At 28.5% G+C, this 25,034-nt stretch overlaps 1 protein-coding gene across 4 annotated transcripts in view; it reads right to left on the bottom strand.

The window, feature by feature from the left end:
* The window catches only part of LOC122503896 (lachesin-like), a 270,773-nt gene that overhangs the window by 1,737 nt on the left and 244,002 nt on the right, over positions 1–25,034 (bottom strand). For 2 of the 4 annotated variants that reach the window (XM_043614664.1, XM_043614659.1), the window contains exons 6-10: positions 10,296–10,424; positions 6,792–6,929; positions 3,152–3,322; positions 2,911–2,979; positions 2,528–2,596 (exon numbers count right to left, since the gene is read on the bottom strand). In XM_043614664.1, coding sequence (XP_043470599.1) covers positions 2,528–2,596; positions 2,911–2,979; positions 3,152–3,322; positions 6,792–6,929; positions 10,296–10,424 — 576 coding nt within the window. The remainder of the gene's footprint in view (positions 1–2,527; positions 2,597–2,910; positions 2,980–3,151; positions 3,323–6,791; positions 6,930–10,295; positions 10,425–25,034) is intronic. The other 2 variants (XM_043614669.1, XM_043614678.1) reach the window with 2 other exon arrangements.

Raw genomic sequence — 25,034 nt, 5'->3', positions numbered from 1 at the left:
AGATTTTTTTTTTTAATTCTGAAAATTGACAAGAACTCGCGCAATTTGATGTACATTAATTAAGAGAAATCTATAATTACGATTTAAAAAAAAAGTGTCTCAATTTTTTTTCCAAGTACGTTTGTAAAAAAACAGCTCCAATTGCATTAGATATTATTTTTAAAATAAAATTATATTCTGATAAATTAAAAATTTTTTATAAAACTCTTGTTTGAAATTTCGTTTATGGATGAGAAGAATTTTTCTTATTGTTTTTCATAGTGTCGGAGAAAAATACATGTCGCACACGTTTGCCTCGAGAAAAATTATTTTGTCCTACCATCGACGGATAAAATCGACGAAACGTGACTTTCTGCTTGGTCGCTAGGGCTCTAAGCGCTTTCCAGTTTGCTTTGGTGTATAGCTTTATTTTTCTGCACTATCACTCGCCTCCCTTTTTCTATTTTCTGAGGTCATTTATTCCCCTGGAATTTTTCTGTGTTTATTTAGTGTACGACTGGTAATTTATCCCCAAAACGTTTTTAAAGAAAATATTCTCTAGAAATATTGTTTCTTTTTTTACGGTCCAAAATAATTAATTAATAAAGGTTTGTTCAAACGCCAAAAAAACTAAAACACTTGAGCGAGTAATTAATAGAAAAATAAAAATACAATTAACTGTAATAATTGGTTCTTTCATTCATTCACTTTTTCTGACCCTCACACTCTGAAGTTGTCTTTTGTTTATACTTTTGTTTTTTTATCTTCAGATAGATTGATTATTATATTATTACTAGCAAAATGTTACTCGCGGAATGTGATATTCAATTTATTATTATTAAGCAAATTACAAAATTTTTTATTTTCAAATATAATTTTTTAAAATAATTTCATAATCAAAATTTAAAAAATTTACTTATTAAGTACAAAATTAATTTTTACTGTTCATATTTCCAAATTTTTAAAAAAATTTTACGAAAGAATTCAATTATTTTCTAAAATTTTAATAAATCCTCCTAAGCAATTCTAATATTTTTTTAAATAGTAAAATCTTTATAAAAATTCAATGATTTTCAAAACAATTTTAATTGAATTCCTCGGATGAATTCAAATATTTTTAAATATTTCCATAAATTTCAATTATTTCCTAAAATTTTAATAATTTCTTCGAAACAATTCAACTATTTTTATAAATACAAAATTCTTTGCAGGAATTAACTTCATCAAAATTATTTATTTTACCTAATTCAATTATTATTTTCTAGAATTTTAAATTATTTTTTATAAAAATAATAATTGAATTCTTTAAAGAAATTTTATTATTTATGAAAATAATTAAATGTTTGCATACAATTTTATTTGAATTGTTGCTAGTTTAGAAGTATGAATAAAACGATAAATACAGAAAATAATAAATTAAATCTCCAAATGAAAAAAGAAATAATTAAAGATATCTAATTAGAAAGTAATTAATCAACTCTGTGAAATTATGGAGAAAAAGTAAAAGTAAATAAAATTTCATAATAAAAAAGTGCATTATAAAAATTAATATAAAAAGAAAAGTAAGAGAAATGGAAAATCGATAGGAAAGCACGAGCAAATGAAACGTTTAATATTCCCTTGAAAAATGGTGCGTGAACGAAAAAATATTGTCATTTTCTCGCTTTGGCCACTTTTTTGCGGTAACAATGAATAGGAAAAAATTCTGAAAACACAATCGAAATCCAAAGCTTTAGCGCTGATTGCATTGCAATCAAGAGACCGTACCAATTCATCACACTGGACGATGTGCTTTATTTATTTTTATTTTAACTTTTTTTTTTGCTATTTACAAGTGACTGTCAAGTCTGGGACATTTTGCAAAAGAATTTAATTCATTTTTCGTTATTCAATTTTGGTAACCGTATTCATTCAAAGAAATACAATTATTGTGCTGTCTAAAATATTTATTTAAAATATTTAATTAAATAACCACTGATTGTGGCTTGGTAAACTTAAATAAAAAAATGTCCACTGTAGTAGATTCTAAATGATTAAATTTTTCAACCCCCCTAGAAAATAAATTTCAACGAAATCCATTTTGTACTTTTTTTGTCCGCCATATTCGATCCATCATTTTGGATTTTCAAAATTTTTCTTCTGTTATTCTATGTTTAAATTTGTTTTTATAACAAAAAAATTAGGAATAATATTCTATACTACATCAACAAATTTTTGCAGCACAAATGAGATTTTAATTATAAATTTAAATTGAAATGAAATTTTATATTATGTTATATAATTAAATTTAAGAATGATGATTTTATTAATAATTAGATTTGTGTTTATATTTTCAGAGATAGGTTGAAACATGAATTTTAATGAAAGAAGAATTGCTATCCACTAAAACAACAATGACGTAAATAGTGAAACAAATTCTTGGTAAACATCGCCTCGTATGCATTCACGGCGTTGTTTTTAATTACCCTAATTATTCGGGTAACATTGTCGCTCGATTGCTTTGGGAGTTCACGATATACGGAATCTGTTAAAATAGATAATTACTGACCTGAATCTCGCCATTCCTCCACTTCATAGTCGATTGGTCGCTGTCGTGATTTCTTGTTACCGTTCCTCCCTGAACAACAAATAATACTTTTATTTAAAAAAAAAACCCCTTCACTTTCATTAGGATCCAAATAAATTTCAAAAGAGTTTTCAAAAGATTTTTCAAATTTTCCAGTATTAAAAGTGTTTGTAATTATAGTATCTAATTTAATAATGAGTTACAATCAGTAGACTGAAATAATTCTTTTGATATTGTTACTGAAAGGCAGTCTTTTCCATATTTATGGAATTTCGATGCTAGCGGTAGAATACATTTAAAAGCAAATATTATAATAACATTACCAGTAGGTAATAAAAAGCGAAATAATTTATTAAAAATAATACCATTATGCTTTGATGAAGCAGTTGCAAAGAGAGACATTTGTGTCGTCGTTGTTGAAGGAGCTGGGATTTCTGAAAAACCGAAAATTTATTTTCTTCTTGACTAAATTGAAAATCTTTTTAATTGCCGAAAAAAAAGAATAGTTTTTCGTTTTTCTAAATTTTATTTATTAGATGTTAGTTGGTCTAAAAAAGATTTAAGTTCAAGAAGAATGTAATCAGAAAATGAAAATTTAAAGCTCACCGTCTAATTTAATGACACCATCAGTTCCTCCTAAAGAATTTTGTGCGACGCATTTATATGAACCAAAGTCTTTGACTCCAACATTTCTTATCTTGAGTAACATGTATTGATTGTAACCACTTTTTGTAGAAATCGCTTCGTATTTGTCTCCTGCAACGGAACGGTAATTGCCTGGGCAAGTAAAACCAAATCCTTTTATCACTCGCCGGAAAGAAAACTCAAGTAGACGAGATCTCAACTCACATTCGAGTTCAAAGCTACGTCATTAAAAAAAAAAGTTGTACAGTTTGCCAATTCCAGACTTGCCTATCTTCGATATTGAGAAGTAACTTTTCTTATTTGCTATTTTTGATGTTTATTTTTATTAGTAGACAGTAAGAGCTGCATGGAACTTGTGAAAAAAAGAAAACAAAAACTTGATACGAGTTTAATTAATATTTTTATAGTGCAAAGAAGTGGTGAAAACTTTTTTTTATTACATCACTGTGAGTAATTAATTACTAAATAGTTATTTCTGTTAAAGCAGACTAAATAAAAAAAAGTATATTTTGTAGCTAATTAAAAATTTTTCTGTAATAGAAAGTTAAATTGTTTTTGAAAATTCAAGGGATTTATCTCAAAAATGAAAATTGACGTAATTGTCATAATAATTTAGTTGTTTGACCATTCTTTAAATATATTTTCTATTTAAAACAATATGTTCATACAATTTGTTCAACGCTTTTAATAAAATTCTAAATATTTTAATAAACTTTTAGGAGCATTTAAATATTTTAGAGAATTAAGCTTTTTAAGAGTCCTTTAGAAACGAACTGAATATTTGAGATATTTTATAGCCTGCAATATATTTCTATAAAATGAAATTAAGATATGCTTTGTTTTTTTTTAAATGAAAAAAATGTTGCATGAAATATAATTTTTCATTTATAGAAAAATGTGTCGAAGTTTTAAATAAAAATATATTTAAATAAAATATATGAACTATGATTTTTTGAAACTCATTTCTCCTTTTCTGTTATTAAAGATAACATTTACACAACAAAATTTAACGTTTTAATGCAAATTCTGAATCTTCTGCTGAGTTACAGACACGAGACACAACGTGGACAATGAGATTAGTCTTTAATTCCAGGGACAATCGACATATTATATTGTTGTTGTTGTTTGTAGAATCTTGACGACGTCCGTTAATCTCTAAAATCTCATTGTCACGATGAGCCACAATAATGTTTCGCGGAAATCTCATCTCTCTGTACGTATTTTCCCGCTCTCTTCCCCTAACCATCATCACTATCCCCAAACCATGGGCTACCTCCTTTCAACACTCTCTCAATTCTGAATGCAGTATGTGACGTTTCTGAAACATATTGCTATTGAGGCAAATCTGGCACAGTAGTCGCGTCACGCACTTTGTGTTGATTGCTTACTTTAATTTTCTGTTCATTTCATTCCTCCCTCTTCTCCTTCTCTCTATGAATACCGTCTGTATCTCTTTTGAGTGACTTTATATCAAGCAAACTGCACATTCTTTTTAAATTTTACTCAAATAAAAGAAACAAAAAAAGTGGACAATCTCATATAGTAGAAATGCATTTTTCGAGAGTTAAAATATAACGAATGCGAGTGAGATCTGTATATCACGTGATAAGATTCTATGGAAGAATGGAAAAATTTAACGACATAAAAAAGAAAATTCAGTGAACTATTTATAAAAAAAATATAATTATAGAAAGTTATAACAATATTATGAGGAATTTTATAATAAAATTATGAGCTGTAATATGTTATCATTTATAACGAAGTAAAAAATTTTACCAATTTATTTAAATACCCCATCGATAGATGTTCACTGTCAGGAATCGTGGATATTCCTGACAGAACTTGTGGTGACTTTTTCACTTGGGATTTTCACTAAACGTCACCCAAAAAGTAAGAATGAATGAACGTGATGGGCCTGGAACTCAACAAGCAAGAAAATCTTATAATTGTTGTTACCAAATTAGAGGCAGCGAACAGGTTGGAGACATTGAAGCCCATAAAGATAGGATTGGTCGTACAATGTCACAAGTGTCTAAATCGGCAAGGTATTTCAGATTAATCTTTGATAAAAAGCTGAGTTGGAAAGAACATTGTAAATATTAGAATGGAAGATTTTGAACTATGTTTTGGGCGCGCTAAAGAGCAATAAGTTAATAATGAAAGTTCAGACCTAACATGGTCAAATGGCTGTATCCGATGATTTTAAAACCGAAATTTCTGCCTGCAGTAGATAATTGCTGGTCCAGAATTCCATTAATTACAGCTAACGGACCAGGAGAAGAACAGGCTAGTGTAAATAGTGAGACGACCCTAGAAGATCTCAAAAACTACATAATCAGAGTTAGAACCGTAATTCGTCGACTCTCGGGTCATAGTCTATTGATCTACCATCAGCACATAATAGACAAGTGTCACCTATATGAAAATTGTATAAGAAGAGCACTGAAACAGTGGCTCACATATTGCCTGAATGCTCGGCGTTACCTATGATCATACACTCCAGCTGGGTTACAAACGCAATATTCCAGTAAAAGGGGGAGTAGAATCCGAATTAGGAAATATTGGAATTACTGTTAATAAACGTATGAAATAGAAGAGCACACTTCACATATCCCTTTTCGTAAATGGGGAGTATCTAGTTATTAGAGATTTTAGGCTTATGGAGATTTTTGGATTTGGTAAATCTATGTCTGTCTGAAAAGATTTTGAACATTTCTTTGCTAACTAATGAAAAGAAGAAAAGCTTTAAAACGTCCAAATTTCCCCAAAATCAATTTTGTCCATATAGTAGAATGCTTGTGATTAGGTAAACTGTGCATTTACTTCTAATATTAATAATTGTAAGTAGTAGAAGATACTTTCATAAGATGTTATTTGTACAAAAAAGATCACGCAATTAATACATAACACTTAATATATCCAACAGTAATTTCTGAAATAGACAGAATGGTAAGTAAAAGCATGGTGTACCTTCCACCAGTTCTCCATTTCCTTTGTGTTGTAATTTTACTTATGATAAGAGCTTTCACTGCAGCAATTATAATCACCTGCCTGAGAACTAATTATATTTTAAGGGGAAACAGAGAAAGGAAATGAAATGCCGGAATAAAGTTAAAATTAATTTGTAATAATTAAACTTACAGTTTAATGTTACAGGATAAGTGAAGGAAAAAACTTACATTGGAATTGTTTCTAGAAAAGTATGAATTGTTCAAAATCAGTTAAAACAAGTCCTGTTATATGAATAATTATATAATCAAGGAATATGGGCCCCGTATAGAAGCCTAGAAACTAGAACCAGAAGGTTATACAAATTTTCTACATGCGTTATAAACAGAAAATAATGACTGTTATAATCATTCATTTTAATACAACAATAATGCATACTCACAATATTATTATAATAATATTCCCATTGTCAAATTTTTACGAAAAATTAATTATAATTACACTTAAAACATAAAAATTTTATACTACAGACATTAAAGTTATGAGATTATTTAATGAAGTTTTTTAAGTTAAAAATAAAATGATGATCTAAAGTTAAATGAACATTCACGTGAAATGATATTATAAAAATTACAATAAAATATAAAATTACCAGAAACAATCATGTCTCCGTGTTCCGTTGTCCAATAATTTATTGAGTCTGGATACGCTTCCGTGTGACATTCTAGCGTAACGTCTTGCCCAATATAAGCTCCCTCTAATTGGTTTGGTATCGATAACATTGGCGGAACTGTCAACAAAAATTATAAAGAAAAATGTAATTAAAATTGAATTATCGACTTCAAAATTAATTATCTAAATTATAAGAATAACGCGACTAAATTTATAATGTCGATTTCTCGTAAATTGAAGTGTAAAAATAAATAAAAATAATTATTTTGTTTACATTAAAATTCTATTTATATGAATATAAATATTTCTCTAAATAATGGAGTTATCCTAAAATCGATATTATAATAAATTTTAAATTAGTTTTAAAATATGAAACTTAAACATTGATGGTTAATTTGTCCTGAAATGAGAAATTGTTATACACTAGTGATGTTCCTTGTATTATATTGCACAGAAGACAAGGTGCAGTCGTATCAATGACAGTATATCGAGCATATCTGGGTCAAGTAGCCGGCAGTAAATTGGAGGCTTAATGAGACGTTGAAAACCGACCTAATGCATCGCACACCACACCCATAGAAGAGCTGGTCCTCTTTATAGCCATGCGCATGGAATGTTCATACAATGTAGGTGTCTGTTGTGCCGGCAATTGCATAGAATTCAATGGCTTGACAATGACCAGGATCCTTCGACCATGTCGGCTATCACAATAGCTTTACATAGATTAGTTTACTGCCTGATATGTGTATTCATTACACCACCTCAATCAGTAGCAGTCAAACATAATATCTGACAAGATCATTTCTTCCCTAAAGATAAAAAATAAATTTCAATTTAAAAATTAAAAAAAGTTATAAATGATTTTTTATTATTTTATATCCATCAATTAAAATCTATATTTCTTAATTTAAAATTATCTTTGGTACGAGATAGATACATTTTCAATTCAGTAACTTTTCCACTTCCCACCCTCACTTCTCACTTGCACTTTCCACTTTCACTTCCCACTTTCCTACTTCCACTTTACACTCTAAGTTTCCACTTCCCACTTTCACTTTCTACTACCAATTTCCACTCTCACTTTATACTTCCACTTCCACTCTCACTTTACACTTCCCACTTTACACTCTCAGTTCCCACCTTCCACTTCTACTCTCACTTTACTCTTCCCACTTTCACTTTCTACTACCAATTTCCACTCTCACTTTACACTTCCCACTTTCACTTTCTACTACCAATTTCCACTCTCACTTTATACTTCCACTTCTACTCTCACTTTCCACTTCCACTTTACACTCTAACTTCACACTTTCCACTTCCCACTCTCACTTTACACTTCCACTTTCTACTACCAATTTTCACTCTCACTTTACAGTTCCTCTTTACACTTAAACTTCACACTCTTACTTCTCACTTACACTTCCCATTCTCACTTCCCACTTTCCACCGTCAATTTCCACTTCCACGTTCCTGTCTCACACTTTACAAAGTGGGAAGAGGGAAATTACTTAGAAATGGAGGTGAGAGTGAAAAGTAGGAAGTGGGAAAGTGAGAATAGAAAGTGGAAGTGACAGTGGAATGTGGGAAGTAGGAAGTGAGAGTGGAAAGATGAAATGGAAACGAAATGGAAACCTTGTAATGGTTATGTGGCATTTTAGCAGTGGCATTTTATTTTATTTTTATATTATAATTACATTTTGTATATTCACAATGTAATTTTTTAATTACTTAATTTAAAATATATGGGGTTAAATTAAATTTTAATTATTTAAAATAAATATTTATAAATAAAAATTGATTTAATCAAGATATAAGATAACATATTTGAGTGTGAACGAATAGAAAAAATCTTCAAATATCTGAATATTTTTCAAACTTGAAAAGTTGTGATTCTTGAATTTATGTTAACATTGACGTGAAAAATTACCAAGAATTTATTAAAGTGTATCACTTTCTTGAATCGTTAAATAAATTTTCTACACTTTGCCCTTATTATTTTAACAGCGAAAAATGTGCCTACAAAACTGGCTTACAGTACGTTGATATGTTTATTATGCAAATGGTAAAATCTTTCAGAATAAAAGGTAACAACCTTATTTAAATATATATTATATTTATGTAAGCCTTCTCATTCAAAATATGTAAAACGTGCATAAAGAATGCAACCCCTTTTATTTGTCAATATTTCTTATCGTGTTTGTTCATATAAAAGTTTATGGAAAATATAATCTGAAATAATTTCCTGGAATAATTTTAATGAAATTAATAATTTTAAATAATTTTAAAAAGGGGAAGAAACATTTTTCCACTATTTTTCTTTTGCACACGGATAAAATAAATTATCTTATATTAAATAAATAGTGATTAGCAAAATAAATATAACAACTTTCAGTCAAGTTTGGAAATTGCAATTTTAAGAGGGATGTGCATAATTTAACATAAGCTGATGAATATAACTATCATGGAAAGTTAATAAACAAAGTTTGATTAGTGAGATTCTGGAGGTTTATAACCCATGTCGTAGAGTTGTTGACGATGTGAAGTGACTATATGTAGAGAAGGCCAGTTCCGGCGAGGCATCCTATTTAAAGCCTTCTGCCTAATCTAGAAGGCTTAAACTGCCAGGACCTTTACATCTACCGAGCACTTTCTCACATCTCCTCATAAAATCGATTATGCACCTCTAATCCTATACCCTTTAAACTACTCAGTTAATTAAAATCGGATTCAACGCGGTCATGAGGTAACAGAGTCTAACTCGTAATAAATCCCAATATTTTATTATTTTCTAATTTTTTCTAGAACTATCATTTTCATTTATTTCTAATCTTCACAAATACAAAATTTTCTTAATCACTTTTTACCCTGAATATTTAAAAAAGAATTTTGTCAATTTGTTATGATAAAAATTGAATCATCGATAACACAGGCACACAAAAAAATAAAATGTCAAAAAATAGGGTCAATTTTTAAAACATTAAAAAATAAAATTCACCATTGGAAAGAGGAAGAAAAAACCTTTTAGAAACATATTCTACAAAATTTTTCCCATTGCAAGTATGTTTAGAAAAAATTCAAAAAGTAGCCGGTGTTAGCAAAATTGGTAAAATTGACCCCCCTCTACCCCCTCCAAATTTTCGAAAAAGTCAAAAATGTTTTTTGGGTCACATTTCTACTTGATAGAACAACAAATTCCCCGAGTTTCAATTTTTTTCAAGAAGTTGAAATTTCAACTAAGGACATTTCACGTAAAATGCCTCAAATAACATCTGGTACAGTTTTCCAGTTAAAAAAGATTGTATTTGCATTTATAATTTACTCGTAATTAATTAAAATTTACATTCATTGTTTTAATTAGGAACTTGTTACTTCATGTATACATATATATAAATATTGTTTACTGTTTGTATACACTTTGAGAATTTGAAATATGGTTGCAGTGTATAATTAATTAAATTAGTTTATATTGAAAGTTAGTACTTACATTGAACACGAAGAGAGACACGAGTGCTCACTGAAGGTGGAACACCATTCGAAGCAATGCATAAATATGCTCCCATATGAAGTCTGCTGATTTTTACAATGTGCAAAACTTCACCGTCGACAACACTTACTGCAACAGAAATAAGAAAAACAATTATGAATTGACAGAACATTGAAAGATTAATGCTAATTTTCATACTTCATTGTTAACACGACACTTTTTATATCTAGAATTTATTTTGTTTAATGATGCAAAAAGTTAAAAGTTATAGATACATTTTTTAAATATCAGCAATGAATATTTCATAATTCGGTTAATAATCAATAGGTTTGTAAATATTTCAATTCCTACTCTCTAACTGATTTAATTTACATAAAATGAGGACATTTAACCGACTGGAAATTAAACTGAAAGCTAGTCGATCGAAATATTTAATTACTTAATTACACAGCTCATGAAAATTCAAGTAGCAACAGTAACTGCAAATTAAACTGTCAAGAATTTATAAATGCGTTGTTCTATATTTGATATGTATATATTCAAAAAAAGTATCCTCTTACTGAAAAACAATGTTGCATTGATAGCCTGAAGAATATGGTGAATGTTGAATATGGAGAATACATATAATAAAACTTGAGAAAAGAGCAATAATTTTCTTCTTCTTTTTTTTAATAAAAGAAAAAAAAACGACAACAATTCTGTATCTATTTTTTTCTGACGTGAATGTCGTAAATTCATTCTATTTCCGATCATCGAAAACTATATAAAGTATACTAAAGCTCTTTCAGTCCATAAAATCCATTAAAACTTTATCATATATGCATCAACTTTTCAATGCAAGCTGCTATAAATTAAAATAAAAAAGAGAGATTACGTCATTTTATTAAACAAAGATTTTAAGTAAATTATTATAAATAGAAGAACATTATTTTTTAAAAATAAATATAGATTTTTCTACAGAAAATAAATTCTACTAAAATTATTCATTTCTTAAGAATTATACTACGGGAATTTAGAATAAATTTTGCGAATATTCTACTCGAGATTATGAAAAAGAATAAAATGTTTGAAAAACTGGGAAATTCGTGAATATTTGAGAAAGCCTAAAACATTCCACACAATGTTGGAGAATCTTAAAAAGAAAAAGAAATTTTTCAAATATTCAAGAATGTTGCAATGTACTTAACTTTGTTGTAGAATGTTTTAAAATAATTTTCTCTCGTTTATTAGGATGGTAACATTAGCATGATACATTCATTTCAGATAATTCTTTAAATTTTTCCACTTAAATATTAAAATTTCAAATTATTTTGTTAATTAAAATTAATTATTTTCCTCCTTATTGATTCCTGTATTATTTTTATTGAGATTATTAAAAACGAAATGTCAGCATTAAAAATTGTTTTTTTTATGAAATTCATCTCTCTTTTATAAAAATTATTGCAGAAAAATTAAAAGAGCAGCATTTTAGTAAATCAAATATTGTGTTATATATAAAAATACAACATAAATATATGAGGTTTTTATTTTCGTTATTTTTGTTCGTTCAAAAAATCATGAGGTCAGCATTTCATTTCAAATGGCACGTTTAATATCAGAGAATGTACGACAAGAATCGTTTTATATGAGCAATGTTAGATACTTTGTTGGCGCATTGTAAGTCGAGCTTCGATATTGGAATTTGAAGAAAAGATGCGAATGAAATAAGATTCTTGCTGAGAGAGAGGGGGATAGTTTCACGAATATAAGCGCATTGAAAAGTTTCCTTGTGTTACTATCTGAAATATTTAAGGGATTTTGGAGGTTGAAGCTCGCGTGGAATTTGCGTATTTCGAGCATGATGTTCACTCATCCTTATGCTACCATGTTTGGTCGTAAAGTGAAACCGAGAAGGTCGTTGTCCCCTGTTCCAAGTTATCGGTAATTCCAAAGGAGAGGGAGAGAGATAGAGCGTGGCAAGTACAAAGGAACACTCAATACAACAAGGAAACTTGGCATATATACGTATATATATACTATAGTATAAACATGTACAAATAGACATGTACACACGTATATAAACAGTACATGTACGAACAAGAATGTACACATGTAAAAGGTGCGGGATCGTTTATTGGACACTCTGAAGACAAAGAGTGCTTTGCACTTTGCTTGGAATCTATTTGCATCATGTTGCGTTCATTTTCTAAGCGCTTCGAAAGATCGAGACAAGATTTACGCGAATTTGCATCTTGAACAAAGAACCCCATTGATGTCAAAAGCAATACGTTTTTCAATATTTACGAGATGTATTTCCAACTACATACATTTACTATTTCGTGCATTTTATCTCATCTGATAGAAATTAAGTGTGTAATTGTAATTATCGAACTACAACTTAAACTTTGATATTTTTATCAATGCGGTTCAGACGTTAAGTAATATGTAAGTGAGAACTTCTTAGGGAGATGGGTCATGGTCTCCATCTCCTAGAATCCTAGGGGTCAGAACGCCTGTAAAGCTAGTTGATTAAGAATGATTAAGAAATGGACAGTGCTCAAATGCGATTTTAGCAAGAAGCTTCTTCAAAAATGGAATTGACTACTGTAGTAAATGACTTCTCAAATGAGAATGCAAGAAAATGAAACTTTTAATGTCCAAAGATATAAATATGTAAATTTATTAATATTGATTAATGTATTTGAAACTACGAATGCTAATGTTACTTGTAGTTTAAATTTTATGCGTTGTAACTATGAGCTATACTATAAAGCAGTAGTTTCTCTCGGATCTCCTTTTGAATGTTGATTTTGATGACAGTCTTTTTTATTTTGAAGATATTGGTCCTTCTGACGTACTAAATGCCTTAAGAGCTTTAAAGACTGAAGCTTAAGGATTTAATGGTCATTCTATCAGTATTGTTAAAAAGGCAATGTCTGTTTTACTACCCTATGTCCTTTGTCTTTTTTAATAAGTCACTGCAAACCTCAGTCTTTCTTGATGAATGGAGAAACGTTCTTATTAAACCTGTTAATCAAGTTAAGATTCCACAACATCCAGGGGAGCACATAGTCTCTTGTTATTAAAATTAAAATCTTTTGGTCTGTCAGTCTCTGTTTTGAAATGGTTTTCATCCTATTTATCTTAATGGGGTCGTATTGGAACAGGCGTTCCACAGGGTTCCGTATTAGGTCCTTTATTATTTATACTTTTTACGGATGATTTGAGAAGTATTCTTCAGCATACTAAGCATATGTACTATGTCGATGATTTGCAAATTTACGTAGAGAGTAACCTTGATGAATTAAATAAAAATTTAGCACTGATTAATGAGGATATTAAAGCTGTTTACAAGTGGGCAGAGTTAAATAAACTTAATTAAACTATTGAATTATGTGACGAGTTTATTTTTAGTGGTCCCGTGAATTCACCGAAGATTAAAGTAATATTTGTTCCATTGACTTCAAGTTCAAGACACGTAAGTCAATAACAATATTAAATGGAAATCTCTCTGCTTTAATTTAATCCACATGCCGTTGCATAGTTATTATAAATTTCAACTCTTTATCACAATATTATTTAATGTTGTTAATTTGAACCTGATTGTTAACTGAATGTCAATCATTCGACGTCTCAGGTGTTTGATAGTAATTTAATTCTTATAGGGGAGAGTGGGGCAAGACGGGGTACCGGCCTTATTTAACAAACGAATTAACCAATCGCGATTATATTTTACATAATACTGCACCGAGACGATAGTTTCTTGTTCACAAAACCTAAAAGCAAATGAGAGAACAAATCTTTTATCTGTTTTACTAAAAAAAACTGTTTTCGACGATTTTCTTGTCATTTTTTCACTTTTTTTAGGAGGTGTTTATTACTTAATAATAACAGTTAATGACTGTATAAATTTTTTTCTAACTGTCAAGGGTTACAGAAGAAGGGAAGCATATGTTTTTTTTTCTTTGTTGAATCGTAAATTGTAGTAATTAATCGTTTTATTAAATTTCGTAGGTGCGGGCAAGATGGGGTAGGGGAGAGTGGGGCAAGACGGGGTTCACAAACTAAGCAAAAACAAAGAGAAATAAGAGAAGTTAAAAAAACTACTAAAATCAAGACTGAATAAAATAAGAGTGACCAAAAAGAAAAAAGCTTGTCAGGTTAAATCATCAATTAGCGATGGTAAAGTGGAAAATACACCTTGTCTCTATTGTAATGGTTATTATTTAGACTCAAATGAAGGCTGGGCTGCTTTCTTTGTCTGCGGCCAATGGGCTCACTGCAGTTATGCATAAAGATGAAGATGCAACCTTTACTTGTGAAATTTGTCGACAGAAATAGGTTGCTTTCTTGAGTACCCCATCTTACCCCTACGGGTACCCCATCTTACCCACCGGTGGGGCAAGATGGGGAGATTTGCAATTTTTTCAATATTATTAATTATAAGCTTTTTTAAGAAACAGATGGCCTTTGTACGCCTTTTTTACGAAAGACTGATTCCCAAAGATAATAATTAAAAATAATAATAAAGTATATATTCGATAATTTTCGTTTTTTTGCGCTTTAAACCTTAACTACCCCGTCTTGCCCCACTCTCCCCTAAGCTTCTCCAGCACTCACATTATAGTAAATAATTCAAATTACAAGTACACGATGATTACTATCTTTTATTTACAAACCTATGTGTCTTTACCGATTCACACCTATATTCATTCTAATTTATTCTGGTGAGTAACATAAGCGAAAATGAATCCATATAATTAAACAAAGTATCAAATAGATCGGAAGATTACAACAATAACGGATTATTAAATTCTTAACTAATCCCGTTTGGCAATTATTTTATTCTTAATAATTATTTAATTAGCAAATGTTTAATTCCCCGCGTTTTATAAATGTACAATTTTAATAATTGTTTTCTTGATTATAATCTCGAAACATTAATTCACGATTATTATTTTATTAGTTTCGTTTAATATTATTGACTAATTAATGATTACACCTCTTGTCCAAATTACAGTAAACATTACGGTTTCTGAATAAATTCTGTTTTAATAACTAGATGGTACATCACGCCGTTTTTAATCTGTTGATTCATTTACAAGATTCCCAAACCCGAGAGAGAATTAAATGGATTATAAAAAATATCATTGCAACGTAGATCAATTTCTATCTTCAATTTCTAATCCAATTTTTATAAACACCAAAAAACAAGGATCAAGGAGAACTTGCACATAATTATTTAGAGCAATAAAAATTCATTTTGTTTCCTCTTTGAAATTATTCTTCCACTATCTTTCTTTAAATTAGAATCAATGATCCATATTGTAGATATAGAGTCTAAAATTAATTTAGTTTTCTGTTTTGCAATATTAACTCTCATTATGTTTTAGCAAATAATTATTCATACACAAATGGTAGTTAATGACAAAGGATCCTTTCATAAATAAATTAGAGCCTTTTATTTAATTATCACGAAATAGCTTAATTAAACTGATTACTTTAATTAGTCACCGTAAATTAAATGCTATTTCGAAAACACGTCACATGTCAAATAGTTTCATAGAATATAGGATGTAGAAACGGTAAAAGTGAAAATTTAAAAAATGAATTTATCAAAAAATTTTTATCTCCAAAGAGTGTAAAAATATTTTCTAGTTTTTATACACTTTTTAGGTCAGAACCATCAAAAATAACATTCTCGATATTTGTCATTTTTAGATTGTTTTTTTATTAAAATAAACACTAAAAATATATCGTTTTAGTGTGTCAAATAAAAATATAACTTCCTTGTGAAATTAAACTTTGCTAATATTGTTTCCGATTTCCCTTTTTATAGATTGGTTACCATTTTTTCCTCTTTGGTATTTATATCAGTTTAAGAGAAGTTTTTAATTTAGGAAAATAATAACAAATGTAATCTTTATTCTTCTTTATGAAAAATCAATTTTTTTATTTTCGTGAAAATTGAAGAAGATTAAAATTGAAATAAGAAATAATTGCGCTACTTGAGTGATATTGAAAATACGGAGAAGTAAACATGAAAGATATATACATTGTGTGAAATGGATATAATAAGAGAAAATAGAACTCCTCATATTGTTGTTATCACGATTGTTATTACATTATACGTTGCCAAAGTTATAATAAGTCATAAATGTGACAGAAAAAGAGTAAGTGAGAGAGAGAAAATTGAGATCAAAAACTAGGGCTTTCTTTTATGATTTTCTTTAAAAACTCGATGGCAACACGCGACATTCGATAAAATGCGAAAGACTGCACTTTCTGGAAAAACCCGTTTAACGCTGTTCGCTATAAAACTAAAACCATTGTGAATTGCAAGAAAGTCTTTCTTGCTATATATTTCGACTTGAGAAACTTCCAAAGTGCTTTTACCATGGAGTGAGTGTCACCACCAAGATTTTTGTTTCATCCCCGCCCCTTTTTTATTTTTGTTCAATGCCTATACGTCTGTCTAACAAATTCGAAACATTTTTCAAATACTTTTACTTCACTATTGTCCATCACAAAAAAATAAATAAAAGATTTCATACTAAAAAAAAAGTTTTTCTTCAAATCTTCCAATCAGATTCACTCACTCAACTTTTATCTCCATGAATTATATTCTTAATTAACCTCATCTAACCGTAAATGTAATTAGAGTTTCTAACCAAAAGTTGGTGGTAATTTAAAAAATTTTAAATGTTAGTCTTTGTAGGAGGGGAGAAGAAGAAAAAGTTTTTTTTTCTCATTTAAAAAAAATGCAGAAAAAAACTTTTTAGTGGGTAAAAACTAGAAATAGAAACTTAAGGGTGACAATTTATAAATTAAGAAGATTTGAAAAAATGGAAATATTTAGAAGGGAAAAGATTTAGGATCTCTTAATTTCCAGAAAAATTTGTTTTAATTATTTTAATACTTGACTTATTGAGGTGAGTTAAATTTAACATTTATAATATTGATGCCAAAAGGTTATTTTCAGATAAGTAATAAGAAAACAAAAGGAAGAAAATTTATTAATGTCTAAAAATAATTAAACAAGTCACAGAAAAAAATTACTCTTATTTTTATGGGCTAATTTCGTTTAAATATCATTACTTTAGCTTGAAGTGGAAATTAGGTTTTAGCCTATTTTTTTAGATTGAATGAAGAATTTTATTTAAAAAGAAAATTGATTTAACACGTGGAAAATAGGAAAACTTTGAAGTGGCTTCTATCTGCGACGTAGCAGGATGTATAATGAATTTAGCATTATAATAAGGACAGTAAAATAGAAATTCGAATTATATATTGTATTCATTGTTCATGTAAATCAAAGCAGTACATGTTAAAATTAAATTCTCCGTTCTATAAACCGCAAGGCAAATCCATCCATTGTTTCATAAACAATACCTCTAGCCCAGAAATTCTATATTTTCGTGGAAAATAGGGATTTTAATAAAGTAGACCCTAGAGTCCTCATACAATCAACTTTTCACAGTTAGTGTAACACTCAAAAAGAAAAGAATGGCTATTTTATGTTTCAAAATTTCCAGAAAATTAACATACAGTAACTAAATTATTTCAGTAGAAATTCTAATATTAACGGAATATGCAATTTTTATTTAATTTTGCAATTTGAAAATGTAATGTATAAAATGTATAAAAAAAATTGACTCGAATTCAGGATTTATTAAAACTAAAACATTGGAACTCCGAAAGCTTTTCGAATATTTTTAGATTTTGATGTATGGATAATTAAATGAATATAAATAATAATAAATAATAATACGATAATTAAACGTAGGTATTGATCACAAAAAAGGTTTTTTTCTATTTCCTTTCAATCAATTTGTCAGTTTCTTTACTTTATCAATAAACGATAAAATATTATTAGATTATTTCTTTTGTTCAAATTTAAGTTATATTTGTCAAATTTAGAAATTGAATTTCCTAATAAAAAAAAAGGATCGAATGACTTGTTACGTACAACATCTTATATTTCCGTCTCATATTTATCTTCGCTTTGATTTGAAGCACTAGCATCAAACTCGAAATGTTACTTTTCATTTTCTGTCCATGGTATCGTATTTCTCTCTCGTTATATCGTCATGGAGCATTAACGTTCACAGATGCGATATATAGTCTACAAAGTGTATGTACATCTCCTCGAGAAGTTTACCGTAGGAACCAAAAAATAATATTTCATACAAAAACTTTCTATCGTTGACTACATCTATAGACAGGATATTATCAACACAAACACATATAAAACAGAAATATTTATAAAGAATAACGTGTGACTTATAAAAACAAAAATCAAAAGAACAAATAATAGAAAATTAAGTAAAGAGTTTAATTTTCCAAAGAAAAATATTTTCCTTCTCAAAATTAATAATTTGTAAAAACTGATTTTCTTCTTAACCCCTTCGCTGTGAAGAGAAAAATCTATAAAGTGGGTCCAAAATGTTAAGAAATTTTTTGGCAACCAAAATTTGTGAGATTCAGTACACTTAAGTTTTAGGGGTCGCTGATGACGAATCTGAAGTCAGATTTTCAAAATTCAAAATGGCGGATCCAAAATGGCGGACGTATTTTTTTGAATTCATCGGATTCGCTTGAAACTTGTTACTCGGGGGTTTTCAGGGTCGCTGATGACGAATCTAAAGTCAGATTTTCAAAATTCAAAATGGCGGATCCAAAATGGCTGACGTATTTTTTTGAATTCATCGGATTCGCTTAAAACTTGTTACTCGGGGGTTTTCAGGGTCGCTGATAACGAATCTGAAGTTCACTTTTAAAAATTCAAAATAGCGGATTCAATATGGCGAACATATATTTTTTAATTTCTCGGATTAGCTTGAAACTCGTTACTGTAACTAACACGCGTAATAAATAAACGAAAGGTAAACACTTAGAAGTCGGATTAATACCTATTGTTCCTCGAATCATTTTGAGTAAATTAAGGTATTTGTCGCGTAAATTCGTTTTCGTCAGATTTTTTTTAAATTTCACATAATTATTCTTTGGATATTTATCTACAAAATAAGGCCTATTAAAATAAAATTGACCGTCTGTAAGTCTCAAAAAATGAAATCAAAGTTTCGATTTTTAACATGTAAGGTATAGGAAAACCATATGAAAACCACAGATTTTTAATTTTTGCACTTATACTAATCGTCAGATTTTTTAGAAAAACTAAAGTTTCATTTATTGAACCAAAATGAACTTTTATAAAAAAAATGAAAATTTTTCACTGTCTTGTTTAAAAGATATTTAACGTCAAACTTGAAAAATTATTTTAACAATTACTGTAAATGACAGGTGAATTCGTAAACGTAGTAATAGCGCTTGTTAAATACTACAGCTTGTCTGCTACTTTTGGCGCGAAATTTTAAAGACGGCCATACGCCAAACTTGCGACGTTGCCACGATCGTTTTTCATGCGAGAGGTTATGAATATACATTGAGAACATCTGTATGTCAAACTGTACGTCCGCAAAAGTTTTTCGGAAACTCGCATTCATAATCGTTTCATAAGTACAGTCAACGGATACAAACTTTTGACAGTGACCAGTCGCGCGACAAATACCTTAAATCCAATGAATATTATAAATGTAGGAGTGTCCAAAATTTTAATAAGACGAATATACGATAATAAGACGATTTTATTATAGAAAAGTTGATTAATGTAAAATATCAAAACAAAAGACGATATGCTTTGTGCAAATTACATTCTAAGAATAGGGAGTGTTCAGAAATCATGTCTTTATTTTGGAAAATCTCTGCTTTTATAAAAAAAGAAAGACTCAACTTGGGTATTCATTTATTTATCATGTATTTTTAAAAAAATTCTTATTTTTTTTGTTTTTTACGAGCGATTTCAAGCGTAACGACTAGTTTCAAACGAATTCGATAAATTCAAAAAATACGATCGCCATATTGGATCCGTTATTTTAAATTTTTAAAAATCTAACTTCATATTCGGAATCAGCGACCTCGAAAACCCCCGAGTAACAAGTTTCAAGCGAATACGATGAATTCAAAAAAATACGTCCGCCATTTTGGATCCGCCATTTTGAATTTCGAAAATCTAACTTCATATTCGTAACCAGCGACGTCGAAAACATTTTGATATAATTGTGTGAGATATTATTTTGATATGATAATGTATGCTGCCTGAGATTTAATATAATAAAAGTATCATTCAAAACAGTCTACTTTTGAGCAGCCATATTGGATTTTGGTTTTCGAATTTTCGAAATTTGACTTCAAATTCGGATTCAGCGTCGAAAATACCATAAGTAACGTATGTGTGACGTAAATTTACTTGTTTTTTCTGCCTTTTATCAATTTTGTTGTATGTACGTCTATAGACGTACCTCACACTGGAAGCCCACTTTCAAATGTACGTCTATAGACGTACCCTCACAGTCAAGGGGTTAAAATTTTTATATTATTCGACATAGGTGAAATTTGAAAAAAATGATAATTCAATATTGAAGTGAATAAATAAAGGAATTTTCTTCTCTCTGAAGTTGACCCCATTGACATCAAGAGAGGAAATCTCTACTATCCGTATAGCTAGCTTCTTCTTTCGATAAAACAAGGAGGGTAGTATTTGTTACATTCGATTTCGTTTCTCGTTCTTCTCCTGTTTCCAAAGTTTTCTTTCTCCTTTTCCTTGAAGTGTGCTCTCAGCCGTGAGAAGAAGTGGCGGTGTTGAGGAAAAAGGAGAAAAAAAAGGAAAGGTGAAGAGAAAAGAGAAAAAGACAGTCCAAAAGCGTTATATAGAGAAAAGAAGAGAATGAACGTGTAGATAGGAAACCTAACAAGGAAGGATGTCTGGAAGCTATCAGGATGGGAAATAATGGCGTTGTGCCCTGGAGGGCAACACATCAGTTAGTAACACGCCAAGGTTTCAAGTGCATTTCTCGATATCGTCTCTAATTATGCTAATAATCTCGCACAGAAGTCAGATGTCCTTTCATGAAAAAGTGTCTTTATTCCCAAAAATATCAAATGTAATTTATATTAATTCATACCTTGTAACGATCCAAATCGTTTTCCTTATTTTTGTAAATATGCCGTTCTCGTAGTTTCTTCATCTTACAACTTATCGCGCCTAGCGATAGGCTATAAGGTACCGCAACCTTCGGTAATTAACCGAATTATATATTCGGGTGTCATCGAACCACACACGAAACGTGTTATGGATTACGACGACGATCTCAAGCGATTCTCTCATCAGAGAGAAGCGAGACTTCAAACCGCGATTTTCCGCGCGTAATCGATGCGCTGCGTCGCATCCTCGTTATTTTGTATATAATTTAAGTTTATTCTTTTATTAAATGTTTTTCAATTATTAATCTTATTGTTTTCTTGTGTTGTGCGCCTTCTCCATAATAGGATTATTTTTCGTCTTATCAACGATCCAACAATCTGCGAACTTGGTAAGTTTGATCAATCTTTACTCATCTGTGTGGCTCGTCTCGATTCGCAACTGCTCATCGAACTACGTCGCAGGTTGGATTGCCCTTTTTTGGATTATGGAATCTCTGCTCAAATTATTGTGTCGGCTATCGCGAGCCGAACCCTGTCACAACCTGTAGTGACATAATTATTTTCCTATCGGTATTTACGCTTATAATAATCCAATAAATCTAATTTGAAAAATACAAAAAGAAATATAAAAATTCGGAAATTTATGATGTCCCAGATCCTCATTAATAGAAAGACCCAAATTTTCAGAAATCTGTTCTGCATAATGTCCCGTAGGAGATTCTGAAATAATGCTCTGTGCGAGATAATAGTTGTTTAATTTGAAACATTACGAACTTCATCTATTATTCAATAAAAGCAAATGTATTAGTTCAGCAATATAATTATTGAGTGCTCGTGATATTAATGGTGAATTTGAATATTTTACTAATCCAAAGTAGTAAATTTTGCACATACATATCTGGTAATATGTTGCTTTTACTACTGTTTTCATAACCGCACACCCCGCACACTAAATCTTAATGATGAATTCGTATTTATAAAACTAATTGCATATTCATTGTCTGATGGATTGAGCAATAACCCATTTCACATTGTATTAAAGTCGTGAATAACATATCACTCAGATTAATATTTAACAAACGGAAAAAAATGATGATGATGTATACTTTTAAGTATAATTATGATTAATGTTTTATTTTTTTTCCCTCTGTTGAAAGGGATGGAAATTATTTGTGCAATAAAGAATTTTCTCTCTCATCGATCTCTGTCAACGTGAGCTTATCACATATAATGCATTAAAGTATAATGTACAATGTAATATAATATACGTCAACCATACTCCGTAATGTAATACAGATATTAAAAGATTAAATTATGTTATTTTTTCCCTTCTCCTAAATGTGTTTCTGACCAGAATTAATTTATTATATTATCAAATCTCGTACACAACAAAATTATTACAAGTACAGGACTCGAACCAGTGAAAGTATTTAAAAATACGGACTTTACGGACCAAAATAGAAAAATTACGTACCATTTACGGACCAATTGCTGACAAAAATATATCCAGTTTGAGTCAAACAACAGAAAATTTTACTTAAAAGTTAAAACTATAAATTAAATTTTTCATAACTATAAAATATGAAGATGACCGAGTGATAAAATCATTATCAATTCAATTATTATTTTCAAGAATTTTTAACTAAAATTCTTCTTAAAATGGATTATTTTTAATAATCGAAAAGTTCTTTGACAATTTTCAAATTTATTTGTTTACAATATTCAATTTTATGAAATTTCAATTATTCGTTAATTAAAAATATAAAAAATTCAAATTTTCAAAGATTTTAATCTGAAACCTTTTCAAAATTCAATTATTTCTAAAAATTTACGCTCTAATGCTTTTAATATTAAATTATAATCTAAAATTTTAACTGAAATCCATTTTTAAATCAATTTTTATGAGAAAATTCTACTAGAATTCAATTATTTAAATACAAAAAACAATTTATTGAATAATTGCATGTTTCTTAAAATTCAATTCTCATAAAGAATTTTATTAATAAATTTTTAAATAGATAATTGAATTCTTTTAACGAATTTTAATAAAATTTTTAAGAATAATTAGGTACATTTTTTTTGAGGAATTCGATTAAAATTGCATTAAAAATAATTGAAATTCTGCAATGAGTTTTATTATTTATCAAAATAATTGAATTTATAATAAGAATTTTATTATTTACCAAAATAATTAAATCTCTGTAAAAATTTTATTATTTATGAAAATAATTGAATGATTGCGAAGAAATTTATAAAAAAATTTGTAAATAATGAAATTCCTGTGAAATTTTTATTATTTTTTGTAAATAATTAAAGGTTTGTGTAGAGTTTGATTAAATTGTTTTTAAATAATTGAATTCTTTTGAAAAATTTTATTAGAATAGTAGATGCCTATTAGAAATCATTGAATTGAGGAATTTTTTTGAAAATGAATGAAATTTTGCTAAGAATTTTATTAAAAATTTTAAAAAATAATTGAATTTTGCAGTAGAATTTAATTATTTTTAAAGATAATTCAAATTTCGAAAAGAATTTCATTCAAATTTTTGAAAACAATTTAATTTCTTAGAAGAATTTTATTATTTGAAAAGATAATAATTGAAATTTTGAAGAGAAATTAAAAAAAAATTAATTCTACAGAATTGTTGTTAGTTGAAAAGTATGAAAAATTCAGATTTTCCAAGATTTTAATTTGAAACTTTTTCAAAATTCAATTTTTTCTAAAAATTCAAGCTCCAATGCTTTTAATATTCAATTATTATCTAAAATTTCAAAAAAAAATTAATTTTCAAATCAGTTTTGAACAGAAAATTCTACGAGAATTCAATTATTTAAATACAAAAATAAATAATTTATTGTATAATTTAAAATAAATTCTCATAAAGAATTTTACTAACAAATTTTTAAAAAATTGAATTCTTTTCATGAAAGTTAAAAAAATTTTTATGAATAATTACATTTTCCGAGAAATTCGAATAAAATTGTATTAAAAATAATCAAAATTCTGCCATTAATTTTATTATTTACCAAAATAATTGAATCCCTGTAAAAATTTTATTATTTATGAAAATAATTTAATGATTGCGAAGAAATTTATATAAAATTTGTAAATAATGAAATTCCTGTGAATTTTTTATTATTTTTTGAAAATAATTAAATGTTTGTGTAGAATTTTATTAAACTTTTTTTGAAACAATTAAATTTTTTTGGAAAATTTCATTAGAATAGTAGATACCTATTAAAAATCATTAAATTGAGGAAAATTTTTGAAAATAATTGAAATATTTACAACAATTTTATTAAAATTTTTGAAAATAATTGAATTTTGGAGAGGAATTTAATTATTTCTAAAGATAATTATTGAAATTTTGACGAGAATTTATAGAAATTTTTGAACATAATTAAATTTTTGAGAAGAATTTTATTACTTTTGAAAATAATTAAATTTCTACAATCATTTGTAATTTTTGAAAAATTATCCAAATTATATCGTAGAATTTACGGACCTTTTTCAATCAAATTACGGACTTTACGGACCTTTTTTAAAAGAAAACGAACTTTTACGGACTTCAAGCAAAGCTACGGACTTTTACGGGATTTACGGACCTAGTTTGAGCCCTGCAAGTATCTAGATTTTAAAAATTTTGTAAAATCATTGCAATTTTTATTATTTTTTAAAAAGAATAAAATCAAAAAATTACAATATAATAATGACAT

Source organism: Leptopilina heterotoma, unplaced genomic scaffold, assembly GCF_015476425.1.
Source record: "Leptopilina heterotoma isolate Lh14 unplaced genomic scaffold, ASM1547642v1 Lhet_11, whole genome shotgun sequence".
Classification (NCBI taxonomy): domain Eukaryota; kingdom Metazoa; phylum Arthropoda; class Insecta; order Hymenoptera; family Figitidae; genus Leptopilina; species Leptopilina heterotoma.
This window is presented reverse-complemented; position numbering and strand designations above follow the sequence as displayed.